Source organism: Carassius carassius, chromosome 8, assembly GCF_963082965.1.
Source record: "Carassius carassius chromosome 8, fCarCar2.1, whole genome shotgun sequence".
NCBI lineage: Eukaryota > Metazoa > Chordata > Actinopteri > Cypriniformes > Cyprinidae > Carassius > Carassius carassius.
This window is the reverse complement of record NC_081762.1, coordinates 3,590,910-3,614,331: the sequence shown is the minus strand read 5'-3', so window position 1 is coordinate 3,614,331 and position 23,422 is coordinate 3,590,910. Positions and strand designations below refer to the sequence as shown.

Here is a 23,422-nt window from a genome sequence, read left to right as displayed (position 1 = left end):
ATTTTGGTTATTACATTTTTATCCCTGATTGAAAGGCCACCAACAGTAAGATTTAAAATAGAAATAATTACAGGTTTATCTTTTCACTATATAGAACTTTCTTTTTTAACGGTAACTCAAATGGAGTACCTAATCAAACAGTATGCGATTTTGGACACACTTTTAAAGAAAAACTATGCACCTGCACACAAACCTATAGCCTGAAAACATATAAGATATGTGCATAACATCACGATTTTTATAAATTAACTTTTTTAAGTTTTCTAAGAGACACCAACAGTATTGTTTTCAGGATCCCAGTACGGAATTGTTGTGTAAATGAACAGCCAAATGCATGAAAAGCTTTAGTTTTTAGTTGAAAATGGTGTTGTGCAAACACCCTCTTATAAGAGGCATTTATTTCAAGAATATTAACACATTCGGTGTAATTTTACATTAAAAATAAGCTATGTGATTGGTGGAGTCCAATTAACCCTATATGGTATGGAGTTGCCATATGTCAACAATTGTTTTCTATTTCCTTGTTATTGTGAAAAATACAATATATTGCAATATGGTAATTAAAAGGACCGGGCTTAGGTGGTCGATGATGTGCTGTTTTTAAGTCAAATGACATTTGAATGTTCCTCCAACTAATTTTTTCCCACTGAATTGAAGAGATAATAACATCAATAATATGATTGCAATTATTTCTTTATTTGAAGTGTTCATTGTAGTATAGTTGTATTGATGCACGAATAAGAAAATATCTAATAAAGTTAATTCAGCAAAATTTCAGAGAAAGGGCAACAGGAAGAGTGCAGAGTTGGCTCTTCCATGTGATGAGGATAAGCCCTGGCTCGCACTGGCCCGACAGTGGAAATGCGACTAGTGACTGTAACCATGAGTGTGTGTGTGTGTGTGTGTGTGTGTGTGTGTGGCAGATTTTGATGGAAATTAAGATTGAATGCATCAATTTCTAAAACAAATGTGCATTCCAATTGAAAAGACATTCATAATCACATTTTTTGACCATTTCCATTGTTGGTACACTGTTGCCATATGGCAACGTGTTCCTAAATACCCCCACCACCAATGTTTTTTTTTTTTTTTTTTTTTTTTAATGGTTAGAACAAAATGCTTACCATATGGGGCTGATGGTTCCGCCGGGTGTGAAAGTGAGGGAGGGGAAGCAGAGACTCCAGATAATCACACACTTCACACGGAGGAACAATAGCGGTCTGGAGCTCGTCCAGGACACGGAGCCCCGCTCTCTCTCTCTCTCTCTCTCTCTCTCTCTCTCTCTCTCTCTCTCTCTCTCTCTCTCTCTCTCTCTCTCTCTCTCTCTCTCTCTCTCTCTCTCTCTCTCTCTCTCTCTCTCTCTCTCTCTCTTTTAAGCCTTTATGACAACAGCTTGATTTATTCCTCACACTCCGACAATAAACACAACTGACGTGTCATGACCTGAGAAAAACTAATGGTCTGAACTTTCTGGATTGATTAATAACTGAACAGGTGATTTAGAGTAGAAATTACCAAACTAAACGAGATCAGCTTAGTCAAACATTTGTCTTCCAGACAGTAATATTCAGAGCAAATATAAACGTTTGCTTAAATATCCCCCTTTTTTTAGTTTTCAAATAAGGCAAACACACGTATACCCAGTTTTGAATGTAGGCTATTGTACACAGCCTACATACAGTACAGACCAAAAGTTTGGACACACCTTCTCATTCAAAGAGTTTTCTTTATTTTCATGACTATGAAAATTGTAAAGTCACACTGAAGGCATCAAGGGCTATTTGACCAAGAAGGAGAGTGATGGGGTGCTGCGCCAGATGACCTGGCCTCCACAGTCACCGGACCTGAACCCAATCGAGATGGTTTAGGGGTGAGCTGGACCGCAGACAGAAGGCAAAAGGGCCAACAAGTGCTAAGCATCTCTCGGGGAACTCCTTCAAGACTGTTGGAAGACCATTTCAGGTGACTACCTCTTGAAGCTCATCAAGAGAATGCCAAGAGTGTGCAAAGCAGTAATCAAAGCAAAAGGTGGCTACTCTGAAGAACCTACAATATGACATATTTTCAGTTGTTTCATACTTTTTTGTTATGTATATAATTCCATATATAATTCCACATGTGTTAATTCATAGTTTTGATGCCTTCAGTGTGACTCTACAATTTTCATAGTCATGAAAATAAAGAAAACTCTTTGAATGAGAAGGTGTGTCCAAACTTTTGGTCTGTACTGTATATATATGTGTGTGTGTGTGTGTGTGTGTGTGTGGGTGTGTTAAAACATTAAGATAATGATAACAATAACTAAAAATATCATGTAATTAAAAATGGTATGATGAGATCATATTCCCAGACAGTAGGCTGTAATATTTTTCCAGGCATACATTTTCCCAAATAAGTTGTAAAGAAAAAAAAATCATATATTTAAAGTATTTGTATACACTATTATATAAATTATGTAAACAATTTATGTTATGTAAAAATAAAATTATGTAAAACAATATTTTGATAGTTTTTTATTTTTAGATTTATTTTATTTTGTATCATCATATTTTTTAAACAGTTTTTGGTTGTTTTAGTACATTTTTTAGTCATTCGCCATGTGCTTTTGACATTTTTTTATTCGTTTTTCTTTCTTTCTTTCTTTCTTTCGGTTATGTTGTTATTTCTCCTGGGGTCCTATAAGGGAATAATCATTGAAATAAGGTTGACTTACACTAAAACAACAACTTCTGACTGAAGTTTTTTCCTGTGTGTTTGACCTCTGTAAAGCGATTCAGCAGTTTCTTGTCGTCTTCAGTGTGTGAAACACACACAGACGTGATCAGAAGCTGTTTCCAGACCTCTAGGAGATGGTGAATTTAAACAGGAGCTGTGTTTATGGACGGATATGTTTATGTATATGTGATCTCCTGTCAGAGGTCACAGGCAGAAGAATGGTCTGCGAGAGGCTTTGACGTGCTGTTCTCATCAGAGATAGCGTGATTAAACCAGCGATACCCTCAAACAGGAAGTGTTTGGTGAGATTTCCCACTGCTTGTTATTCTTATGCATTAAACCCCACATGTCCACATGGTTCTGTCTGTATCCCAGCTCTGACTCACACTGACATGAGCTGAATATCACTTAATGCTCAGTTTGTCTAACAGAAATGATGTATTCACAAATCAATACATTGTCAATAAAAAGTCAAAACTGAATCTATATTTTACAATGAAATATGCACATATGCAGGCTATACTAAATAACAACACTCAAATGCACTCACATACATGTTTTTGGGGAATGTTACTGATCATTTTGAGAACTCATCACCACATCCTGTGTTTGATTGACAGCTGATGCCAACAGGCCTGTCTGAAGAAATTAGGACAGTGTTTACTGACTGTGATATATTGATTATAGTTATTAAGTATTCTGCACTGCATGAGATGTGTAGTACGTAGAATAATGTACATCTTCAAATAAATAAATAAATGTAAATACAAATGAATTATTAAATTTTGTGTTTTATATTGTTTATTATTAGTCACTTTTTATGTGCTTTTCTCATTTTTATTAGTGTTTTAATATTACTATATATATATAGTATTATAATATATTTAGAATTTTATTTGAATAGTTTTAATTTTCCTACTGACATAAAACATTACACATATTTAAAATAATATTTTGATATAGTTATGTTTTTTACATTTTCAGTTTAAAATGTATGTACTGTACTTTATTCATTTTTATTTATTTATTTAATATGTTTGCGTAGTATCGTATCCTTTGTGTCTCTTTGATTTATGACCCTGATTTATGGCTTGATTTATGGAGGGTCCAGTCAGCGTTGATTGACAGGTTTTCTCATGTCAAATGTGTACATGGTCAGATTTATGAGTTGATTTATGGCTATATGACCTGTCTGTCACGTGACTGGCATGTCACTGGGTCCTGTCACCCTTGATTGACATGACGGAGGTGTGTGTAAATCAAAAGATCAAACAGATTTTGTTGTATTTATTACTGGATTTATGATGGTTGTATCTCTCACCTGAGCTGTGGGGGTTTCTGTGGAGTTCCTTCCTGACCTGTTACTCACTTCCAGTCAGGAGGTGTTTGGGTTCTTCCTGGAATAAAATGGCTGAGCAAAGTGAGTGTATTGTCACCTTGACAGGATCGATGTTTGTTTGATCTATATGGTATATGTTAATACCTAAACACAGACAGTGTGGCTGGCTACTGGCCCATCTACATCCACCTCTGAAAAGAAGGTTGTCTGGACACACGTCTTTCCAGGTGAGAATTAACATCAATGTTGTCTTTTATGTAGACTTTTGTTAAAACAAGACAGACAGAGAGAGAGCGAGAGAGAGAGAGAGAGAGACATTTATTTAAATTAACAACTAACCAAACTATTGTAGAAATAAATAATTTAATGTTACCCAAAATTAATAAAATCAAACAGACATTCATTAATGTTGAGAATACTATATATGTGATTTATACTCTTAGATTGTGTGTTGTGTAAAAAGATTTGAAATCTCACGTAAATTTTAAACCAATTTTTTAAAATATTTTTTTCTAAACACACATGCACACACACACACACACACACAAATTTGGGTGTTGATATTTAAGATAGGTGAAACTATCTAATATTTCTATATTAAAAAAAAACATTTTTCATTACTTTCTTTAAAGTATAGGGTGGTTTTATGTTAATGATATTTCACGCCGGTGTTATTTCCTTTGATGTTGCCATGGCTACACGGGACACGCCCCCTTTTCGCGGCTGCATTTCGCGATTACAAAAGCTTCCACCGCAGGACCTGAAGCTTGACCTGAAGTTTTTTTTCCTACGGCTTAAATCAGAACAACATTGTTTTTTGAGGGGAAAATGGCTGTCTCTCCTAATGGTAAGTCTAGTTTTCATTCACATCCGTTGTTTAAATCAAATTAGTTTTTTGTGTGATCACGGTATGAGTTCCCATTGCTTCACAGGCGATATGATGTTCTGTAAGCAGAACACCGGTTATGAGACAATTGTGAACGACATCATAGCACTGAACGCGAACGGTAGGCTATGATTCAACTATTGTATCTTTATTTATTAATTTATATATAAATAATAATAATAAAAAAACATACCATTATGCTTAAAAGTGTCCCCCTCCCCCTCGGTGGGCCCCCTAAGTTTACTTCACTATATTACAATTAAATTACATTTAAATTAAATCAAATTAATTAAATCCTAATCTAATCCTGATCAAATCTATCGTTGGAAAGACTAAGGCCCGGTTTCACAGACATGGCTTAAGCCTAGTCCCAGACTAAACTGCCCACTTGAGCTGTCTTAACTCAAAGCGACTTGCACAGATATATATTAAAATAGTCAAAGATTTAGCCTGTTCTGGATTAAACAAAGCCGATTGCAAGAGGAAGGATTATAGCTAGTCTATGACTAAATTGAATCTTAAATTAATCCTTCAAAGAGGCAGGTTTAACTCCTGCTTAGTACTGTTTGTGAGGGAGCATGGAATATTTGGAATATCTAAATGAAAACCAACATGCACAACAGAGGCCAGCCAGAGTACTTGTGGATAGGAGTGATCAATTACATTACTTTGATGACACAGCTTTTCAAGACCGCTTTCGTATGTCCAAGGAAAATGCAGTGGATATAATATCTTTGCTTGAGCCTAGACTTTCCTGTCTGTCTCTGAGAGGAAGGCCTTTACCCATTTCTCTCCAAGTTCTGCTCACACTGAGGTTTTTTGCGTCCGGGACCTTTCACCGTGAAACTGGTGATTTGTGTGGTGCCAGTGAAGCAACTGTGTGTAGAATAGTTCACAAAGTCAGCAGAGCCATTTGTGAACTGAGGAGTCTTTACATAAAGTTTCCTGATGCTGCTGACCAAGCCAAATATAAAGTGCAATTCTATGAATATGGGCACTTCCCAGGTGTCATTGGCTGTATAGATGGATGTCATGTTCCTGTCAAGTATCCATCAACCCCTGATGCTGAGGAGTACAGGAACCGTAAGAACTGGTTTTCTATCAACGTTCAGGGTGTATGCACACCTAATTTAGAGTTTTCAAACATTGTTGCGCGCTGGAAAGGTTCAACTCACGATTCAAGGATTTTTGTCAACTCTTCATTATGTGCTCCGTTTCAGAGTGGACAGTATAGTGGACTTCTACTTGGTGACAGTGGATATGGTCAGAGTAACTTTTTATTCACTCCATACATAAATCCCACAACAGCGGAGCAGCAAAGATACAACAGAGCTCATATCCGAACAAGAGGCATGGTTAAACGCATGTTTGGAATATGGAAAAATCGATTCCAGTGTTTACGTAATACACTTCGCTTCAGGCCAAGGAGATGCTGCAAGGTCATCATTGCTACAGCGGTGCTGCACAACTACCTGAAGCAGCGCTGCTGTCCTGATCCTCCAATGGAAGATGACGATGAAGCAGATGTGCCCATGACTGAGGCAGCCAGTGACCAACGAGGACTTGCACACAGAGTTGCTTTCACATTGCAGCACTTCAGCTAGATGAGATCTATTTCAATATGGAATGTATTCATTATGCCTTATTTTGCCTTGATAATTTTTGTTCTGTACAAAATTAAAATAGTGTGCAGCAAAATTAAAAAAAATTACTAAACCAATACTGGTTGAAAATGTAATTTGTGGTTGTTTAAATACACTCAGTCATGAATATCTAAATGACAAAAGGTTTATTTTTGTTTTTATTGTTTATACATCATATTGTTCACCATGGCTGGTAATCACAATTGCCTCCTTACTGTATCGTTTTTGGATCATACCTTTTTCTTCCAACTTCATATCCAATTCAACCTGTAGAATTCTCATTTTTATTTCATGTTCTTCCTTCAGATATTTAATTTTTTCCTCATGAAATTCTCTGGCTAACTTTTCATGGATGGTCATCTTGCTTGTTCTCTGCTGGAAGGTGGTGGCAGCATCTTTTCTCAGGGATGCAGGAGCAGATGTGGAAGGCACACACTCACTGTGCTCTGGCTTTTCCCGTTCCCGTTCAGATTCCTTTCTTCTGTGGGGAAAAACAGAGGCACAAATAAATTCACATGATCCTTACAATGAAAGAAGAATAAAAATTGAAAAAAAGAGTGGAATATATGTACCAAAGGAAGAAATCAATTTCTTTCGAACATGCCATTTGTGCTCAGATCTTCATCTGAACTGTTCAAGTGATTATCATCTGGTATACCATCCAAAGGTTGCTGGTGCTGTATTATTCCAGACAGCAAGTCACTCAATTCATCAGTTTTGTCTTTATTTGGTGGTCCACCACCAGTAGTAAATCGCTGTCTTCTGATCTCTGCATTCTGTCATTTTAAAGCCAGTTTAAGGTTCTTCCACAGAGTCTATACAGGCATAAATCATTCATTATAAATTGTCCCAAAAATATGAATATGAGAAATGAGCAATGATAATAATGAAGAAATCTCACCTGAAGTTGTTGTATTGTTCTTGTGGTTGCATTTTCATTTGCATTAAATTCATTGCAAATTGCATTCCAAGCACTCCTTTTCTTTTGCTCACTAGCAGTAGTGTGGATTTTACTTTCAATAACTGGATGGTTGTTCAAAATTTGTTTCAGTAGTGTTTTTTCATACTCACTGAAGTTTTTGGAACAAATTTTTTTTGCATCTGCCATTGCTTTGTGTCAAAATGTACACCGATAATAATGTTTTCTGGTCCATTCCAGGTTTTTATGAGCACCATCAGCCAGACGGCATGTGCTTATACTCAACTTAATCAGGCCTATCCCAGGTGTTTTCATTTAAGCTTACTTAATTTACTCCATGTCTCTGTAGTCTCAGACTAACTAAGCTTATTTTAAGCCACGTTCATGAAAGGTAGGCTACTTAAATGCCCCAGTTTAACTAGTACACATTAAGGCCTACTCCTGGCTTATGCTAAGCCATGTCTGTGAAACCGGGCCTAAGACTTCTAAATAGATATTTTACCAATCTTTTTTATTAAATTATGTAGGAAAAGTAATAGTTGTTAATTTATGGCAAGAGTGCACCTCAAAATCCTACATTATATCAGGAGTTCTGACCTTTGTCAAAAATTTAGGTTTGGATCATGCACTTTGAAGTCTATGTTCAAAAATGTGAGTGACAGTTAACAGGATAACGAACGCGTGTTTATGTTGGTTCTTTTTCATTATTCTCACCGACAGAACAACCTTGCATTGCATCCGAGGCGTCCGGGGTTAGGCCTGACAACACCACGACACCCGGTAAGTTTTGTTAATAATTTATATTATGTCATAAAAATAAAGAAATTGTACATGCACTAGAGTGTTTAAGGGCCTGTTAACTCCCCGCAAATTGAGCGTGGTGTATGCATTGTTTTTGATCGTTTCTTTCTCATTATTCACACAAACAGGAAGAAAAGTGGTTGTGACTGCCCAGATCCATGCCCCACCGCAAACATCTACAAACTCTGCACCAACTGGTATGTATTTATCATGCATATTATTTATAATATACCACATTTGAAAAAAAAAAGATAAAAACATTAGATGCTTGTTCTTTTAACTCTAGATCATATGATGAGTCTTGCTAACACTATACCACCATTATCACCACAAGCATTTGTTGATGGCAGTTCTGGTGTAGGTGTTAGGAGGCTATCAATAACACATCAGGAAGACCAGAACGTGACTGCTCTGTTGGTTCAGACTGGTGGACAAAAGACTGCAAGACCCCGAGAGACCGGTGTGATACCTAACACCCCTGAGCAAAAACGTCAAAGACAATCAACTGGTCAGTATAGAGGAATCTAATTAAATTATTATTAATATCATTATGCATAGTAGCATTGGTATTTTATTATTATTATTATTATTATTATTATTATTGTACAGAATCAGAAGACACCGCGATCTGTAACGAACATGTTGTTCAAGCATGGGATGGGTGCGATATGAACAGCAATCCCCAGACACTGTTGAAAACGTCGCAGATTCAGACGGTGATGCAGACAAACTCTCTTCAAACCAAGAGGAATCCAAGAACCGACAGCAGAAAGACGCAAACAAAGAAATTTGGAACCTTCTGAACACCGTTGTCAAGAACCAAGAAAGAATTCTAGAGGAGCAATGTCTGTGATATTGATTATAGTTATTAAGTATTCTGCACTGCATGAGATGTGTAGTACGTAGAATAATGTACCTCTTCAAATAAATAAAAGTAAATACAAACGAATTATTTTAACATTTTGTGTTTTATATTGTTTTATTATTAGTCACTTTTTATGTGCTTTTCAAATTATTTCTTTTTTTAATAGTAATATATATATATATATATATATATATATATATATATATTTATTTTAATAGTTTTAATTTTCATATTGACAAAATATTTCACATAGTTATGATTTTGTTATATTTTCGTTTATATGCTTTTGTCATTTTAATTTAATATTTCTGCATAGTTTGAATTTTAGTTCAGTTTTAGTTTTTATTTCCAAATAGTAATTTTAGTGCTTTATATTAAACTCATTTCATTGAGTTGTCATGGCGACATTTAAAGTTTGGATCATTTTTATGTTTTATTTTATTTCAGCTTTATTTCATTTAATACTTAAAAAAAAATTAGTTATAAAAGCTTAAAATCTATTCAGATACTTCCCCACCCCCATTTATTTATATATTTATTTGGTAAATTTGGTATGTCCTTTTTTTTAATAGTACTATTTAAGTTTATTTACATTTCAGCTAACTTTATTAATTCTTAAAATGCATTTCGGTTTACATTTTTACTATCCAACCCGGCTGTAAACTATATATGTTGTACATAATTACACATATAGTATGTCTCTTGTCTATGGCCCCTCAGCAGTCAGGTGTCGAATGATGAAGTTACCTTTAAATTCTAAACCCCGCCCTCTTATGTAAATGAATCTCCTTATCCGTCGACGGAAGCGGCTCGCGTCTGTCAGTGATATTTCGCCTTTAAAGGCGCATTAAAACAGCGGCTGAAGTGCAGACAGAACCCGAGAAGAGCAGCTACAGAACTAGCACAACAACCTCATCTTCATTTCTGACAGAGACATAAAGACAGGAACGCGCGCGTCAGGGTGAGTGTGTTTACAATGTAGCGTTTGCGCTGCAGCGCGGCAGCGGCTCCTTTGATCGTCTGATTGATGTTCTGTGCGCGTCATCATTCACATCCAACTCTTCACGCATCTGCAGCCCTGTGTGATAGTAGCAGCTGATTGGCCACGTAATCACTGCGGTATTTTGGTTTATATCTGCGCGCTTCATAAATGTTCACGGATGCATCCACAGCTATAGGTTACATTTGAGGCTTAGGATAAATGCTGCATGTCTGTTATATACGGGTATGAAATGTTATGTTAATGTTACATATGTGTATGACTGTAGTTTTATAGCTGCAGCTGTGTGTTGAGTATGTGATGTCTAAATGTGAACCTGCTGGTGGACAGAGAGCTGATGGATGACTGTTACACAACTGAGAGGTTCCTGGTGTCCCGTTCACTTTCACTGGGCTCTTGTGCACTTAATCTTGCTTTGAGCTTCACTGCGCGCACTTTTGCTCTGAATTGAAGGCGAGGAATAGTTGCAGTCTTACTAACATACTAAAATACCTAAAGCACCACAGTATTGCCATGTTTCTCACATGATATCTATCTATCTATCTATCTATCTATCTATCTATCTATGATATTTTTAGATTTGAGATTTTAGTTTATTTATTTCCAGTTAGGCCACTAAAAGCACCATGGTATTACCATGTTTTTGAACATGAATCTAATTGTCCATCAATAACCTTAACAAATATTCAGAAAAGACCTACAGTAAGTACAGTAAAATTTCCATTTTAATATCTTCATAGCATCACCCAAAAAAATTATTCTGGTTTTCAAACCATTTATTATCATCTTAATTCTGTGAGAAACATAATGAGGTGTTGGACAGCATGTCTGAGCCTCTGTTTTCCATGGAAGGAAATATGATTTATACTCCCATGATGCATGCTTCAAAACAGGCAAAAACTAAATTTAAGTGTGATATAATAACAAGCTATTGCTTTAAAGAGGTTGTTGCCTTTGGAAATGTTTATTTGAATATGCAAACACAATATTAAAGCCAGTGTTCAGTTCAACTAGGGGGACAGGCTTTTGTTATTTGGTGAGTTTCATGTCAGCTTGTGTGTCAAGCACAGTTTTCACTCCTCTCATTGAGAATGTGTTGAAACAACATATAAATTGACCATGAACAGCGAGCAATGCAAAGCAGGTGTTTATGTACGTGTACGTGTATGTGTGTGTGTGTGTGTGTTTGTGTGTGTGGCTGGTTTACTGCAAGACTGCTGGTTAGTGGGCTTTAACCCATGTCTGGGCGCTCTCTGTAGGTTCTCAGCCAGCTGTGCGTCCGGACAGAAGACTCGACGCTGCTCTCATATGCAGTCTGACTGGATATTTATGAAGCTTTCAAGGCTTTTTGGTGAGTCACACTGGCTTTGCACTGCTCTTGTTCTCTCTGCTGGACTGTGTTCAAATTGATATCATGTTATCCAAGAACAGTACCTATAAAAGTGTGTTTCTATTTTTGTATCCTTGAACTGAGTAGTGTTTGTTTATGCCATATATTTATTAATTTGCTTATTTGTTGTTGATTTTTTTCTTGACATTTAAAAATAATCATATATATATATATTTATATATATATATATATATATATATATATAAAGTATATTATATTATATAAATCATGATTAAAATTAAAAATATATATATTTTAAAATATTTTAAAAAAAAATTAAAAGGCAATATAATTAACAAAAGTAAAAAAAAATGAATAAAATTAAGCTCAAAGGAGAAATTAACATGTAAAATAATAAATATAAATAGTAATATTTTATATTGTTACTTGTATAACTATAACTATTTTATAATATAAGATAAATACAATTTTCACTTGATACAACTTGATAATTTTATAATTGTATATTTATAATTCTCTTCTTTTACCAAAGCAGCTGAATTGTGTTGTGGTCTACATCTGTGTTGTGTAGTCTGATCTGCTCATATCAGTCACATGATCCGTGTGAAACTCACAGTGCAGCAGCTTGGAGTTTGTTAAGGGTCAAACTAGTAGTTAAACTGCTAGTTACCCTTTTAATGAAGTATTTGGCTGGATTACAACATCTGATTTAAAAAGCTGTGTTTATCTGGCATCTGTTTTCATTGGGTGGCAGAGTCGAACTTATTCAAAGTGAGTGTTTAAACTGATTTGTGAGTGCTGTGCTGTGTCTCTGATGGGTTTGTGAATGGCTCTCGTGATATGTGTGGGATGCACAGTGTAATTGGACGGGCCGCAGGACTGGATTCTCTCAGTGTGCCTCAGGCTGCATCCGCAGTGAACACTTTACATCACAGTCTGACCACCAAGCGCACAGATCTGCTGTTTGCATGAATCCAGACCACTGAGATGCTGATTGCTGCCCAGCTGTAGGATAGTTTGCATTTACTCATCCCAGAAAAGAATTTAAGCAGTGCCAGAGAATAACTATTTTTGGTTTTGAGTGGTAGCTAGGTTCTTGGTGGTTGTTGGGTGTTTTGAAAAAAAAAAAAAAAAAAAAAAAAGAATTCTAGGTTTAAAGAAATTTTTGAAAAAATGAAAAAATCTTTTTCTGCTATAAAGAACATTTTGTGGACTGAAAATGTTACATAGATGTTAAAGGTTTTTCATGGAACCACCGACGCCAATAAAGAACCTTTATTTTTAATTGTATGGCATCCTGTTTGTGACTAAAAATGTTGACTTTAGTGCAATACATCTGTCTTTGTCTGCGGTTATTGCTTTTGCACAAATAGAATGCCATAATGTTTGGAAGCATCCTTTGATTAAAGACAGAATGAAACAAAACCAAAGAACATGCACATAATTATATACTAACTGTGTGTGATATTGACCAAAAGAAAATGTATTCTTTTTTTTTTTTTCAATAATGATAATTAAACAATACTATGCTTGGCGGGTTTAGGCCTGTCGTGGAAAAATAAATAAATGATGCTAAAACAGCCAGTAGGTGGCAGCAAGTCTCTGTCTTAATGAACAATTTATTTAATTATTCACTCAAATGATTTGTTCAAAACCGCAGATTAATTTAGAAACAAAGCAAGTGACTTTCTTTATGAATGGATTGTTGAATCACTGACTTCAATGAATCATTCAGGAACGAAACTCTGGAAACTCAAGGTAAGTTGGAATCCAGCTTTGCTTGAAAAGCTTTTTTGTTGGGGAAACAGACCGTATTGTGTCTAAAATTAACTTGCTGAATATTTACTTCTTGTTTGTATAAAATCAGTATCACACTCGTACACCTCATAATTATTATGTCACAGATGATGTACTTAAAATTTAAGCATGTAACCGTTAATGACTGGCTTCCCAAAGCGTTGGCCACTGGTCATAAAAACAGGGATTTTAATAGAAATAAACTTCAGGATGGTTTGCTTATATTTGTCTACATGAGCTGGGATACAAGCAAGCTTTGTAACTTCAAACAAACTTACACATATCTATTATAAGCAGTAAGTCATGAAAGGTTTTATGTTGCTTGTATATTTAGTTTTATAACTGTTTTAGTTCATGACTTTTAGCGACACAAGAATGCAGTGTTGACCAATCCAGAATGTATTTTAATGCATCATTTTTAATGATCGTTAATTCCGTGTTCGTGAGAAATGTATTTCTTGAGGCCTTTTGGTGTTGTAATGAATTCGGTAGAGCAGATGAATGCAGTGTGTTATTCCTTTCACAGCAGCGACTGTTGCATAAGATCTTTATTTAGTAAAAGCCTCTCGACGCTGAGGAGTTTCAGTCCGGGACAGACGCTGTAAAGCTCTGCGCTTCGACCTCTGTTCGAATCGCTCCTCAGTGAGCCATATTAAAGTCACACAATCGATTTATTTCTTTTTGATAAATGATTTATGATTAATGATTCATGCATAACAGCCACAGTCGCATTTGTAGTTAAACAACATTATGTAGGCCTAATTATATGGTCACTAGGATCTTCTCAGGGGTTTTTAGAATGTTGTTGTTGGTTGCTAGGGTGTTTTGAGGAGTTGTTACGATGTTGTTTGTTGCTAGTGTGTTCCGGGTGGTTGCTATGGTGATCTGTTTTTTTTTTAGAATGTTTTTGTTTGTTGCTAGTGTGTTCTGGGTGGTTACTAGGGTGTTCTGAGGTTTTTTTTTTTGAATGTTGACATTTGTTGCTAGGGTGTTCTGGGTGGTTACTAGGGTGTTCTGAGGGTATTTTAGAAGGTTGTTGTTTGTTGCTAGGGTGTTCTGAGGGTTTTTTAGAATGTTGTTGTTTGTTGCTAGGGTGTTTTGGGTGGTTACTAGGGTGTTCTGAGGGGTTTTTTTTTAGAATGTTGACATTTGTTGCTAGGATGTTCTGGGTGGTCACTAGGGTGTTCTGAGGGTATTTTACAATGTTGTTGTTTGTTGCTAAGGTGTTCTGAGGTTTTTTTTGAATGTTGACGTTGCTAGGGTGTTCCGGGTGGTTGCTAGGGTATTCTAGGGTAGAACACTAGAGAAAATCAAACATGCAAAACCGGAAACCCAAAATGAATACCTGTGGCTCCTGATAATGTATTGAGGCCTTATGAAGGGAAACCATCAGTCTGTGAAAGAAACTGAACAATATTTGCGACATTATTATGTGTAATACAGAGCCTCTAGCTCTGTTCAATTCAGTAGTTCATTTCTGTAATCGAGCAATGACATAATGTATACACAATTAAATCAATAAAGCATCCAATGATGATGTGAAACATGAATGTTTTATATGTTTAAAGCACATAAAGTGAGTAAACTAGTCTTCATCAACTCCCAAATGCCACTATTTTGGCTTATTTCTAGTCTGAGTGACTGTTGGACGTCTGAAAGTGAGTTTTGATTGAGTAACTTGTCTTGTAGATCTGTGCTGCTTAAGCCACAAGCCGTCTCAGACACTTCAGTCTGATTTGGTGAATTGATTCATCTAGTTTACTAAAAAAGAATCTGTTCAGAAGAATGAACTGGACATCACTCTGTACCGTTAGCCTGAGGCTCTGCATTAAAGGTGATAATGTAATAAATAATGTTCAGTTTCTTGCACAGACCACTCATTTCACTTCACAAGACCTCAAAACGTCATCAGAAACCACGGGTATATATTTTGATCTTGCCTTTTATCTGCTTTTTTGACTCTCAAAGTGAAGTTAACTTGCATTTTATGAATCATCAAGGACCATGCTTTCTAAAAATCTTCTTCCCTGTTCTACTGAAGACAGAAAGGCCACAAACATCTGGGATTGCCTTAGGGTGAATAAGTTAACAGCAAATATTCATTTGTGAGTAATCGATCACTTTAAGAATTTTCCAAGAATGTTACCTTTATTTAATCTGGCACAGTTTTTGGATGTTAGAGGATGTTCTGATGCTTGCTGACTCATTTAGCCTCAAACAATGTTCCTCCCAGGACCTGTTTTGGTTGAAGAGGGAGGTCTTAGTCAGAATGGGCTGCATGTCGACTTGGATAACAGGTTTCCCAAGTTAAGTCTGCGTTCGTTTCCTGAAGGCTGTTGAGATGTTGTGAATCTCTGACTCTCAGCTGTCGGTCTCTTCGGAGTGGTTTCTCTGTTGTGTGGCGTTTCAGCTCTTCTTGTTGTGCTTGTGTGGTCTTCGTGCTGTTCACATCTCAAGGTGAGTTTACCATCATTATGGGGAGAAAGTTGGCTTTTGCTCAAGAATAACATTAACGTGTGGCGCTGAGATCCAGACAGATCGTTCTGTGTTTGTGTTTGCGCTGGTGTCTGTCCATCTGTCCAGGACTGTCTCATGTGCTCACGCTGTCTACAGCTTGGGTTGCTGCATCTTAGGCTTTTTTTTTAAGGTTTAAGGGTGATGCATATTGTGTCTGGATGAATTTTTTATATTTATTTATTTATTTAGTTAAAAGGTTTCATTTTTTGGTAAGATTGCTTATCTACATGTCCCTGGACAATTCACTGTGAAGAAAAAGAACAGAACAGAATGCCCTTACTTTTGTACTTTGGTAATTTGTTTGTGGTTTTTCCTAACGAATTAACTAGATTTTGGTGTGTGTGTGTGTCTGTGTGTCTGTGTGTCTGCGTGCGTGCGTGTGTGCGTGTGTGCGTGCGTGTGTGTGTGTGTGTGTGCGCGTGTGTGTGCTAAAGTAAAAATCTATTTATAAATATTAGATAAAAACTCATTAAAAATGCTTAAAATAGAAATGTTTCTTTGGCAACTAATTGAAATAAAATTGTTAAAATACTAAAATGACTAAAACCTAAACTAAAATATAAATTAAAATTAAATTAATATAAAAAAAGCTAAAACTTATAAAAATGGCAAGCACATAAAAAAAATTACATTAATGTAAAACTGAAAGTATAAATAGAATATAAAAATAAGCTAATTGAAATAGTTATTTTAGTATATAATGGTATATATTAATTTTTATGTAGAATACATATAACATAAAATGTTTATATTTTAATAAATATTTATAATGTAGTAATTTTAGTACTTAAACTGAAAACAAATTTAAATTGTGGTTTTTACATAATGTTATTTTATTTTATTTCACCTATATCTGAATTATGAAAAAATGATTTGAATTTAGTTTCAGTTTACAGAACACAAGTGATGTGAGTTTGCGGGTTACAAGCTAATGGCACACAACTCTAAGCATAAACAATGCACATGTTGCTCAAATATGGGGTAAAATAATACATTTTTAAATAAATTTGAACTTATTATCTGTATCACTATAGTGATGTCTAAGTAGACTAACATTTCACTCATTTCTGCAGTGTTTTGAACTTCCACTTTTGCTGTCTATGACTACGTTTTGGTTTGTTATAACATCTTCACAAAGGTTTGAAATTGATCTTTTGCACTTTTGATGCTCCAGTCCTCAATTAAAAACGATTTAAATATTAAATAAGAATGCTAATCTGTGCTGAGCTTGTAAGACTTCTTCCTTCCAGCGATGCTGCAGCATCAAGTCTGAGTGTATAACGGATCGTCATGGAGACCCTGTTCTGATGGGCTGCGTGTCACTTCCTGTCATCTGCACTCTCATGCTGCATTCCTGGTTGAAACATCTTCCATTATATTTTATATAGTCTGATGCTTGAAATATAAAAAAAACTGTTTGTGTTATTTAGAAACATTAGGGTTTGAATGCATTTGAATGTCATCATTAACTGTGTACATCTTACTGGAAATACGATATCAGAAGAGCAGCTTGAGGATGAATTAATGTAATGTTTGTCTGCCATCAGCTAGATCTCATTTAAGTGCAAGTCACATAATCTGCAGAGTTTTCTTTACCAGAACAGATTGCATAAAACGCGAGTTATTTTAACTAGTGGTGATTTTTTTTTATTTTGCTAATATTCATTCTTGCATAACGCTCAACATGTGTCAGCTCTTCCTGAGGGCCGGCGCTCACATGACCCTAGACAAACAGAGTTAAAAAATTATGTGACAAGTTAATTTTGGGAGCTGAACCTTCCAAACAGGACACTTGCATTAACATAAATGATTCAAATTGGATTCATTAATAATTAATGCAGATGAAAGAATAGTGTGTGTCTGCAGGGCTAGAGATGAATAGCTAACAAACGAATGGCTCTTATAACTGCAGCACAGATAGTGTACATAAAGAAAGCTTTGTGAACTCTGAATATTTGAGAGATGAGCGGACTAATAAGCACTCCACATGAAGCCTAGTGAGCCTTTTAATGCATTATACTGCTTTTTAAAATGCCTTCCTTTTAGACAGAAACTAATGCAGCATCTCAAATATTCTGTACAGAGTATGCAAAATCATAATTTATAACTACTTGCATGGTGAGGGAAAAAATGCAATGGAAAATGTTCATGCTAAATTTTATCACTGAATATAAAAAACAATATATAGATGCTGTTACACCTAGGATATTATCATAAACTGAAATATTGTTAGTTGAAACCAGGTTTATTACAGTTAACTTAAATCACCTTTAAACCTTTAAAAATAAAATAAATTTTATTAAAAAAAAAAAAAATTATATAAAAATGTATTTTATTAAAATAAAACATTGAAAAGTAAACATTAAATAATAAAATGTTAACATTTAATGTTATTTCAGCTGTTTGGAAAATTATTAAAACAAAAATAAAATGAAAAAATAAAAACGCACATACATGTATAAATTAACATTTTAATTGATTCTTTTTTTGCAAATACTCATTTCTGAATATTCAAATTATTTTAGTTTAATTGAAATATTATTATAATGATTCTGGCAAGAAAATAAATATTGACTGAAGTGTGTGTGTGTGTGTGTGTTTGTGTAGTAACTAATAACAATAAATGCACAACAATATTACTGCATCTTAAACTTAAAGTGCTATATATATATATATTAACAATGGGTATAAAAGTATGACACTGGAATAATTCTTTATTAAAGTTTTTGTCAAACTCTACTGAATGATCTGTATGTCGAGTGTGAGTTATTTCCTTTCAAATAATTGACTTCTGAGGCTCTGTTTCAGTTTGAATGTGGATAAGATTGCATGTGTTAGCTACAGAGCTCTTGTTTTTTCTCTTATGTGTTTGTGATCAACTCAGATTAGTTTTTGACTTCAGTCTTCAGCTAGAACTATATTTCTTTGCTTGGCCTTACCAGACAGTGAAGTGTGTGTATCATAAGAGGTCGATGGTGCCAAAGGCCTTGCTTTCTCAGACCGGAATTTTCCATCCAGGTTCATGTGCTGTGTGTGGGAGGAGCCCAGTGTGGTATTTTTGCAAGTCTTAGTTTGGGAGTTTGGAGCTGTTGTTGTGTTTAACTAGTGTTGTTTCTACTGCACCGGGAACCAGGGAGGTTTGGGTCAAGGACGATGTTGTTGTCTGGGACAAAATATCCTCCTACTTTTATTTCTGTGTTCTGAATTGCATGCTTCCACACTACTCAACTATTTCTTTAGTTTGCATGATGTGTATTGTGCACAGTATGCATAATATGCATGCAATATCAGAATACAGTATGCAACTAACTAGATGCTATTTGCTGAAATAAATATGCAGTTTAATTGCATATTGTTGTTGGAAAACTCTATCATTTACATGCTATTTCAAATACTTGTGAGTAGGAAGAATATTGTTGTAAAACAGCCCAACCAAGGCACATTACCCATAATGCATGTGTTTTTTTCCAGAGAAGGTCACTGCTGTAGGCGAGAGTTCATGATTTATGAGTCCTTGTGAGTGTCGCATTTCTGACCTGCCTCTTTCTATTTGGTTGCAGTTTGTGGTAGAGCTGCACAATTAATTGAAATAAAACCAACATGTGTGACTCATATTATTGTGTTTTCGGCGACTTGCTTCACAGTATATGGTTTTGCATTCAAACACAGCTGTTTTAAGTTTGAGTTGTTTTATGATGTGCATTTGGGAAACGAATCATATGCCAACCATCTCGACTTACTTGGGATGAGAAAGGCAACAACAGAATCTTTAAGGGATTCCTGTCATTTTCCATCAAAATAAAAGTTGGATGGTTCAGACAACCATAAAAATTCTAATTTGTATCAATTCCTATTATTATTTATTAAATACACTTTTTTAATATACTGAAATTACAATAGTAATAGTTATATATTTTTTGTAATAATAAATTTGAAAATAAAAATTACAACAGTAATTTCTTATGATGTTGTTGTTGTTGTTGTTGTTGTTGTTGTTGTTGTTGTAGTAGTAGTTTTCTTAAATTATTCAATTTTTTTTTTATTTTTCACACTAGTAATATTTCCTATTTCATTTTATATGTCACGATCATTAGATGGAGTGCCCATGAGCTTCAGTAGAGGGCAGTCCAGTCAGGACATTCCACCCATCAACCACCAGTTGTCACTTGGACACTAGCACCTCTCATACTGTTGCACCACACCCGAACTACATTACCCATGAGTCACTGCATCACAATCACCCTGCCACACCTGCACCTCATTCATCAGCCAATTTCCTTGCCACACCTGCACCTCATTTACACACACGCATAAAAGCAGCACACTCACTCTCACTCACTGCGAAGTCTTGTTGAGCCAGTCTGACACTTCTGAGCGTTTTCCCTGTGTTTGTTATTCCTGTGTTTTGACCTTTGGACTGTTTATTCCGACTCTGATTCTCCGCTGCCTGTCCCGATCTCTGCTTGTTTCTGGTTACGATTCTGGTTATCCCTGACACACCTGACGCCATTCCTGATCTCTGCCTGTATGACCATTCTGTTTAATAAATGCTGCATATGGATCCGAACGCCTCCGACTCCTTGTTACATTATAACAATTATTATTATTTTAATTTATTAAATATACAGTTGTCATTTTGCAGTGAAATTACAATAGTATATTTTTTTACACTAGTATTATTATTATGTAATAATTATAATTTTATTAAATATGCATTTTTTATTTTACAGTGAAATGAAGAATAATTCGATTTAGCATTATTAATAATTTCTTTTTTTATGTAGTAGCAGTAATAATAATAATAATACAATTATTTAACTTATTTTGTACAATAATCATATTTATTTAGTAATTTCTTATTTAGCTCTTTAGTGATTTTCATATTTTCAGTTATTATTATTATTATTAGTAGTAGTAATAGTAGTAATTTATTTATTGTAATTTATTTTTTAAAGCCATGCTGGTGTATATACAGTGCTAACAAAAGTTCAGCCAAATTGTGCAAACCTTTAAACCAAGAACAGCAAACCTGAAATTTTTATCTGACAATCCCAATTCGTGCCTAGTTTGTGGTTGTTTAGTTTCTGGGTTATATTTTGATTATGAGTGAATTAGTATGTTTTTGTGCATTTCTTTTTTTAGTCCAGGAATAGCATCGGGATCCAGGCCTGGTCTCTGTTGCTAAGCGACATGTTTTTTACAGATTCTCTGGAAGCTCGTTTGCCATAATTTATGCTGAGCCACAGAATTAATCAGCACAGTTAATTCCTGTCTTATCAGTGCAAGTAAGAGAAGAAGCCAATGTTTCTGCCGTTCCTGATTGATCACATTTAAAGGGACGGTCCGTCCAAAAATCATTTACTCACCCTCAAGTTCACACAAGATAAGATATTTTGAAGAATGTGGGTAACCATGGCTATGGTCAACCGTTTGATGACAGAATTTCCATTTTTGGGTGAACTGTCTCTTTAAGGGCACGGCAAATTGCAGTGTATCAGAGGAGGGAGGAAAACGATGAATAAAGCTCACGTTTAATGCCTTGCAGTGGTGTTTTCTCATCTGATCTGTGTGTCAGAATTGTTTGTTTTCTATAAGCGCTTTCCAGGTAGATGCCGCTTCACTAATAGATGATGTTGGGACATCCATTCAGAGATGATGGTCTTATGTTTGCGCTGTAAGCCTCCTCACATCTTTCCAGGAGAGCGGAGGCTTGTCATTGACTTGCTGTCCTGTGTTTGGGATGTTTTTGGGCATCTGCCTGTTTGGCTTGGACTCTGGTCTCCGTCTGCGCTGGAAGCTCACGATGAGGAGAGTCTGATGCTCATGCCTGAAAACAGCTTGTTCTGGCAGCTTTTGTAGGTTGATAACCACAAAAAAGTGCAAGACATTTTGAAAGTGTAGTTAAAGGGTGTTAAAGACAAATGAGAAACATATTCTGTTGCCTCTTTGAGATGAATTTCCTGCATTTCTCTTTGTAAATTAAATATGCATAAAATTTGGCTTCTGCTGAATGAATACTATTCCTGTTAAATGTATAAATTCTTAAGCTTCTTCAGTCACTTATTTGTATAATGAATGTAGAACCAGATTGCTTAAGTTATAAGCATTTATATTGGTTTATTTTACATGTGAACGTGATATCTGTGTGCTGAAAGTGCTTACAGATGATGTTATATATCGAATGTTTCCACTCAAATAAATAAAGCCAATAAACTGTTTTCATACATCAGGATGTGTTTATGAAACATGAGCAGAAATCATTTGCATAACAATTATGGGAATTATTGCATTGAACTGAATGAGACTATTTATGTAAGATTTTTGTTTTATGAATGATTTGCACAAATGCATTAGGCCTCTGAAGCTGTTTTGGTGTAAATGTTCTGATGCATACATTTTAGTTGGTCAAAATTTACACTGCATTTTGAAAACACTATTTAGCCTATTGTACAATAATAATAAGATAATTATTAGAAATATTTGTTAAATATGAAAACACCAGTAGTATTTGTCTGCAAACTAAATGGCTTTAAAAACAAATTGTCCAAATAATTGTTTGTTTTTCTTTAAGGAAAGTTTATAATATAGTTTTTTTTTTTCAGTATTATCAATGCAATGTGTTGTTTGCATTCATGCAAAAGATCCGAACCTGAGGAAAGAATGGCAGAGTTCCCACAGCGTTCCTGTACAGGTGACTCACACTGGTTATTATTGGGTGGAGATCGAGATCTGTTAATTGTGAATGAGAGAATGCAAGCTCTGTTTGTGAATGGCTGGAATGCAGATCTGTGGGTTATGAAGTGTTTTTGAAGCCGATGGAGCGTTTTCGAAGCCGATGGAGCGTTTTCAGGAAGGTACTTTTATTGGCACAAATTACTCCTGGATTTCTATACACACTTTCTGATGAATGAAAGGACATTGTGTTTTTTTTTTTTTGTGCACTGGTTCGTTGTCTTGCACGTTTTAGCGCAATTGATCAAGTTTTAATGGATGTTTAGCTACTTCTTCAGCTTTCACAATGAAGTGTTTTTTCGTGAATTTGAATTTACATTTCCTTCAGCCTGAGGCTTTTGCTGGTAAAGGGATTTTACATTTGCCAAAAATAGAAATTTTAAAAAGCAAACAGGTAGGGCTGTGCAAAAAATTCCTCGGTTCCCCAGGTTCCTTGCTTAAAATTGCATTCCAGGTGATTAAATACACGTTTTTTTTGGCATGGTTCCCTTGTTAAAATGTTCATTTTTGGGGCAAAATAACTACATAAGCTACACAAAATCGTTTTCAAAATCGCAGGCGATTCATTGCCGATTTTGAAATAAATTGTGTGCAGACTGTCAGTGAACTACGGCTCTGTGTAGTAAATGCTGCTCCATCTGAACCAGTGTTGCCAAGTCTGTGGTTGATTTTCATGTCCACGGGTTAAAGCGACCACAATCCCAATAACGTGATATTTAGCCCCAAAAAAGCTAATTTTACCAAAGGAACCCCGCCCGGAACGTAATGAAACAAAATGCAAAAGTGCATGCTTTGCAATATTTTGGGTTTTGAAAAGCCTGTTGACTTTTTCCGTTTATCTAAGGTGATTCTGAAAT

The 23,422-nt window shown here is 35.3% G+C and overlaps 2 protein-coding genes across 3 annotated transcripts in view; both read left to right on the top strand.

The window, feature by feature from the left end:
- The first annotated feature begins 4,761 nt into the window (after positions 1 to 4,761).
- LOC132144846 (uncharacterized) lies at positions 4,762 to 9,106 on the top strand. Its single transcript, XM_059555411.1, has 6 exons — positions 4,762 to 4,901; positions 4,987 to 5,061; positions 8,223 to 8,282; positions 8,432 to 8,500; positions 8,590 to 8,811; positions 8,913 to 9,106. Exons 1-6 carry the CDS (start codon positions 4,883 to 4,885, stop codon positions 9,104 to 9,106), a joined length of 639 nt encoding a protein of 212 aa, XP_059411394.1. The 5' UTR covers positions 4,762 to 4,882.
- An 868-nt stretch (positions 9,107 to 9,974) lies between these two features.
- LOC132144992 (solute carrier family 45 member 4-like) overlaps positions 9,975 to 23,422 on the top strand; it is a 51,000-nt gene continuing 37,552 nt past the window's right edge. The window contains exons 1-2 of one of the 2 annotated variants that reach the window (XM_059555644.1): positions 9,975 to 10,129; positions 11,428 to 11,519. The gene's annotated coding sequence lies outside the window, so the exon portion shown is untranslated. Of the gene's footprint in view, positions 10,130 to 11,427; positions 11,520 to 15,705; positions 15,774 to 23,422 lie in introns of those variants that run through there. The other variant, XM_059555645.1, reaches the window with a different exon arrangement.

Coding starts and splice junctions, on each gene's coding strand:
- LOC132144846 (XM_059555411.1), top strand. Junction 5,062..8,222: donor CATAGCACTGAACGCGAACG/GTAGGCTATGAT, acceptor TCTCACCGACAG/AACAACCTTGCATTGCATCC. Junction 8,501..8,589: donor TACAAACTCTGCACCAACTG/GTATGTATTTAT, acceptor TTTTAACTCTAG/ATCATATGATGAGTCTTGCT.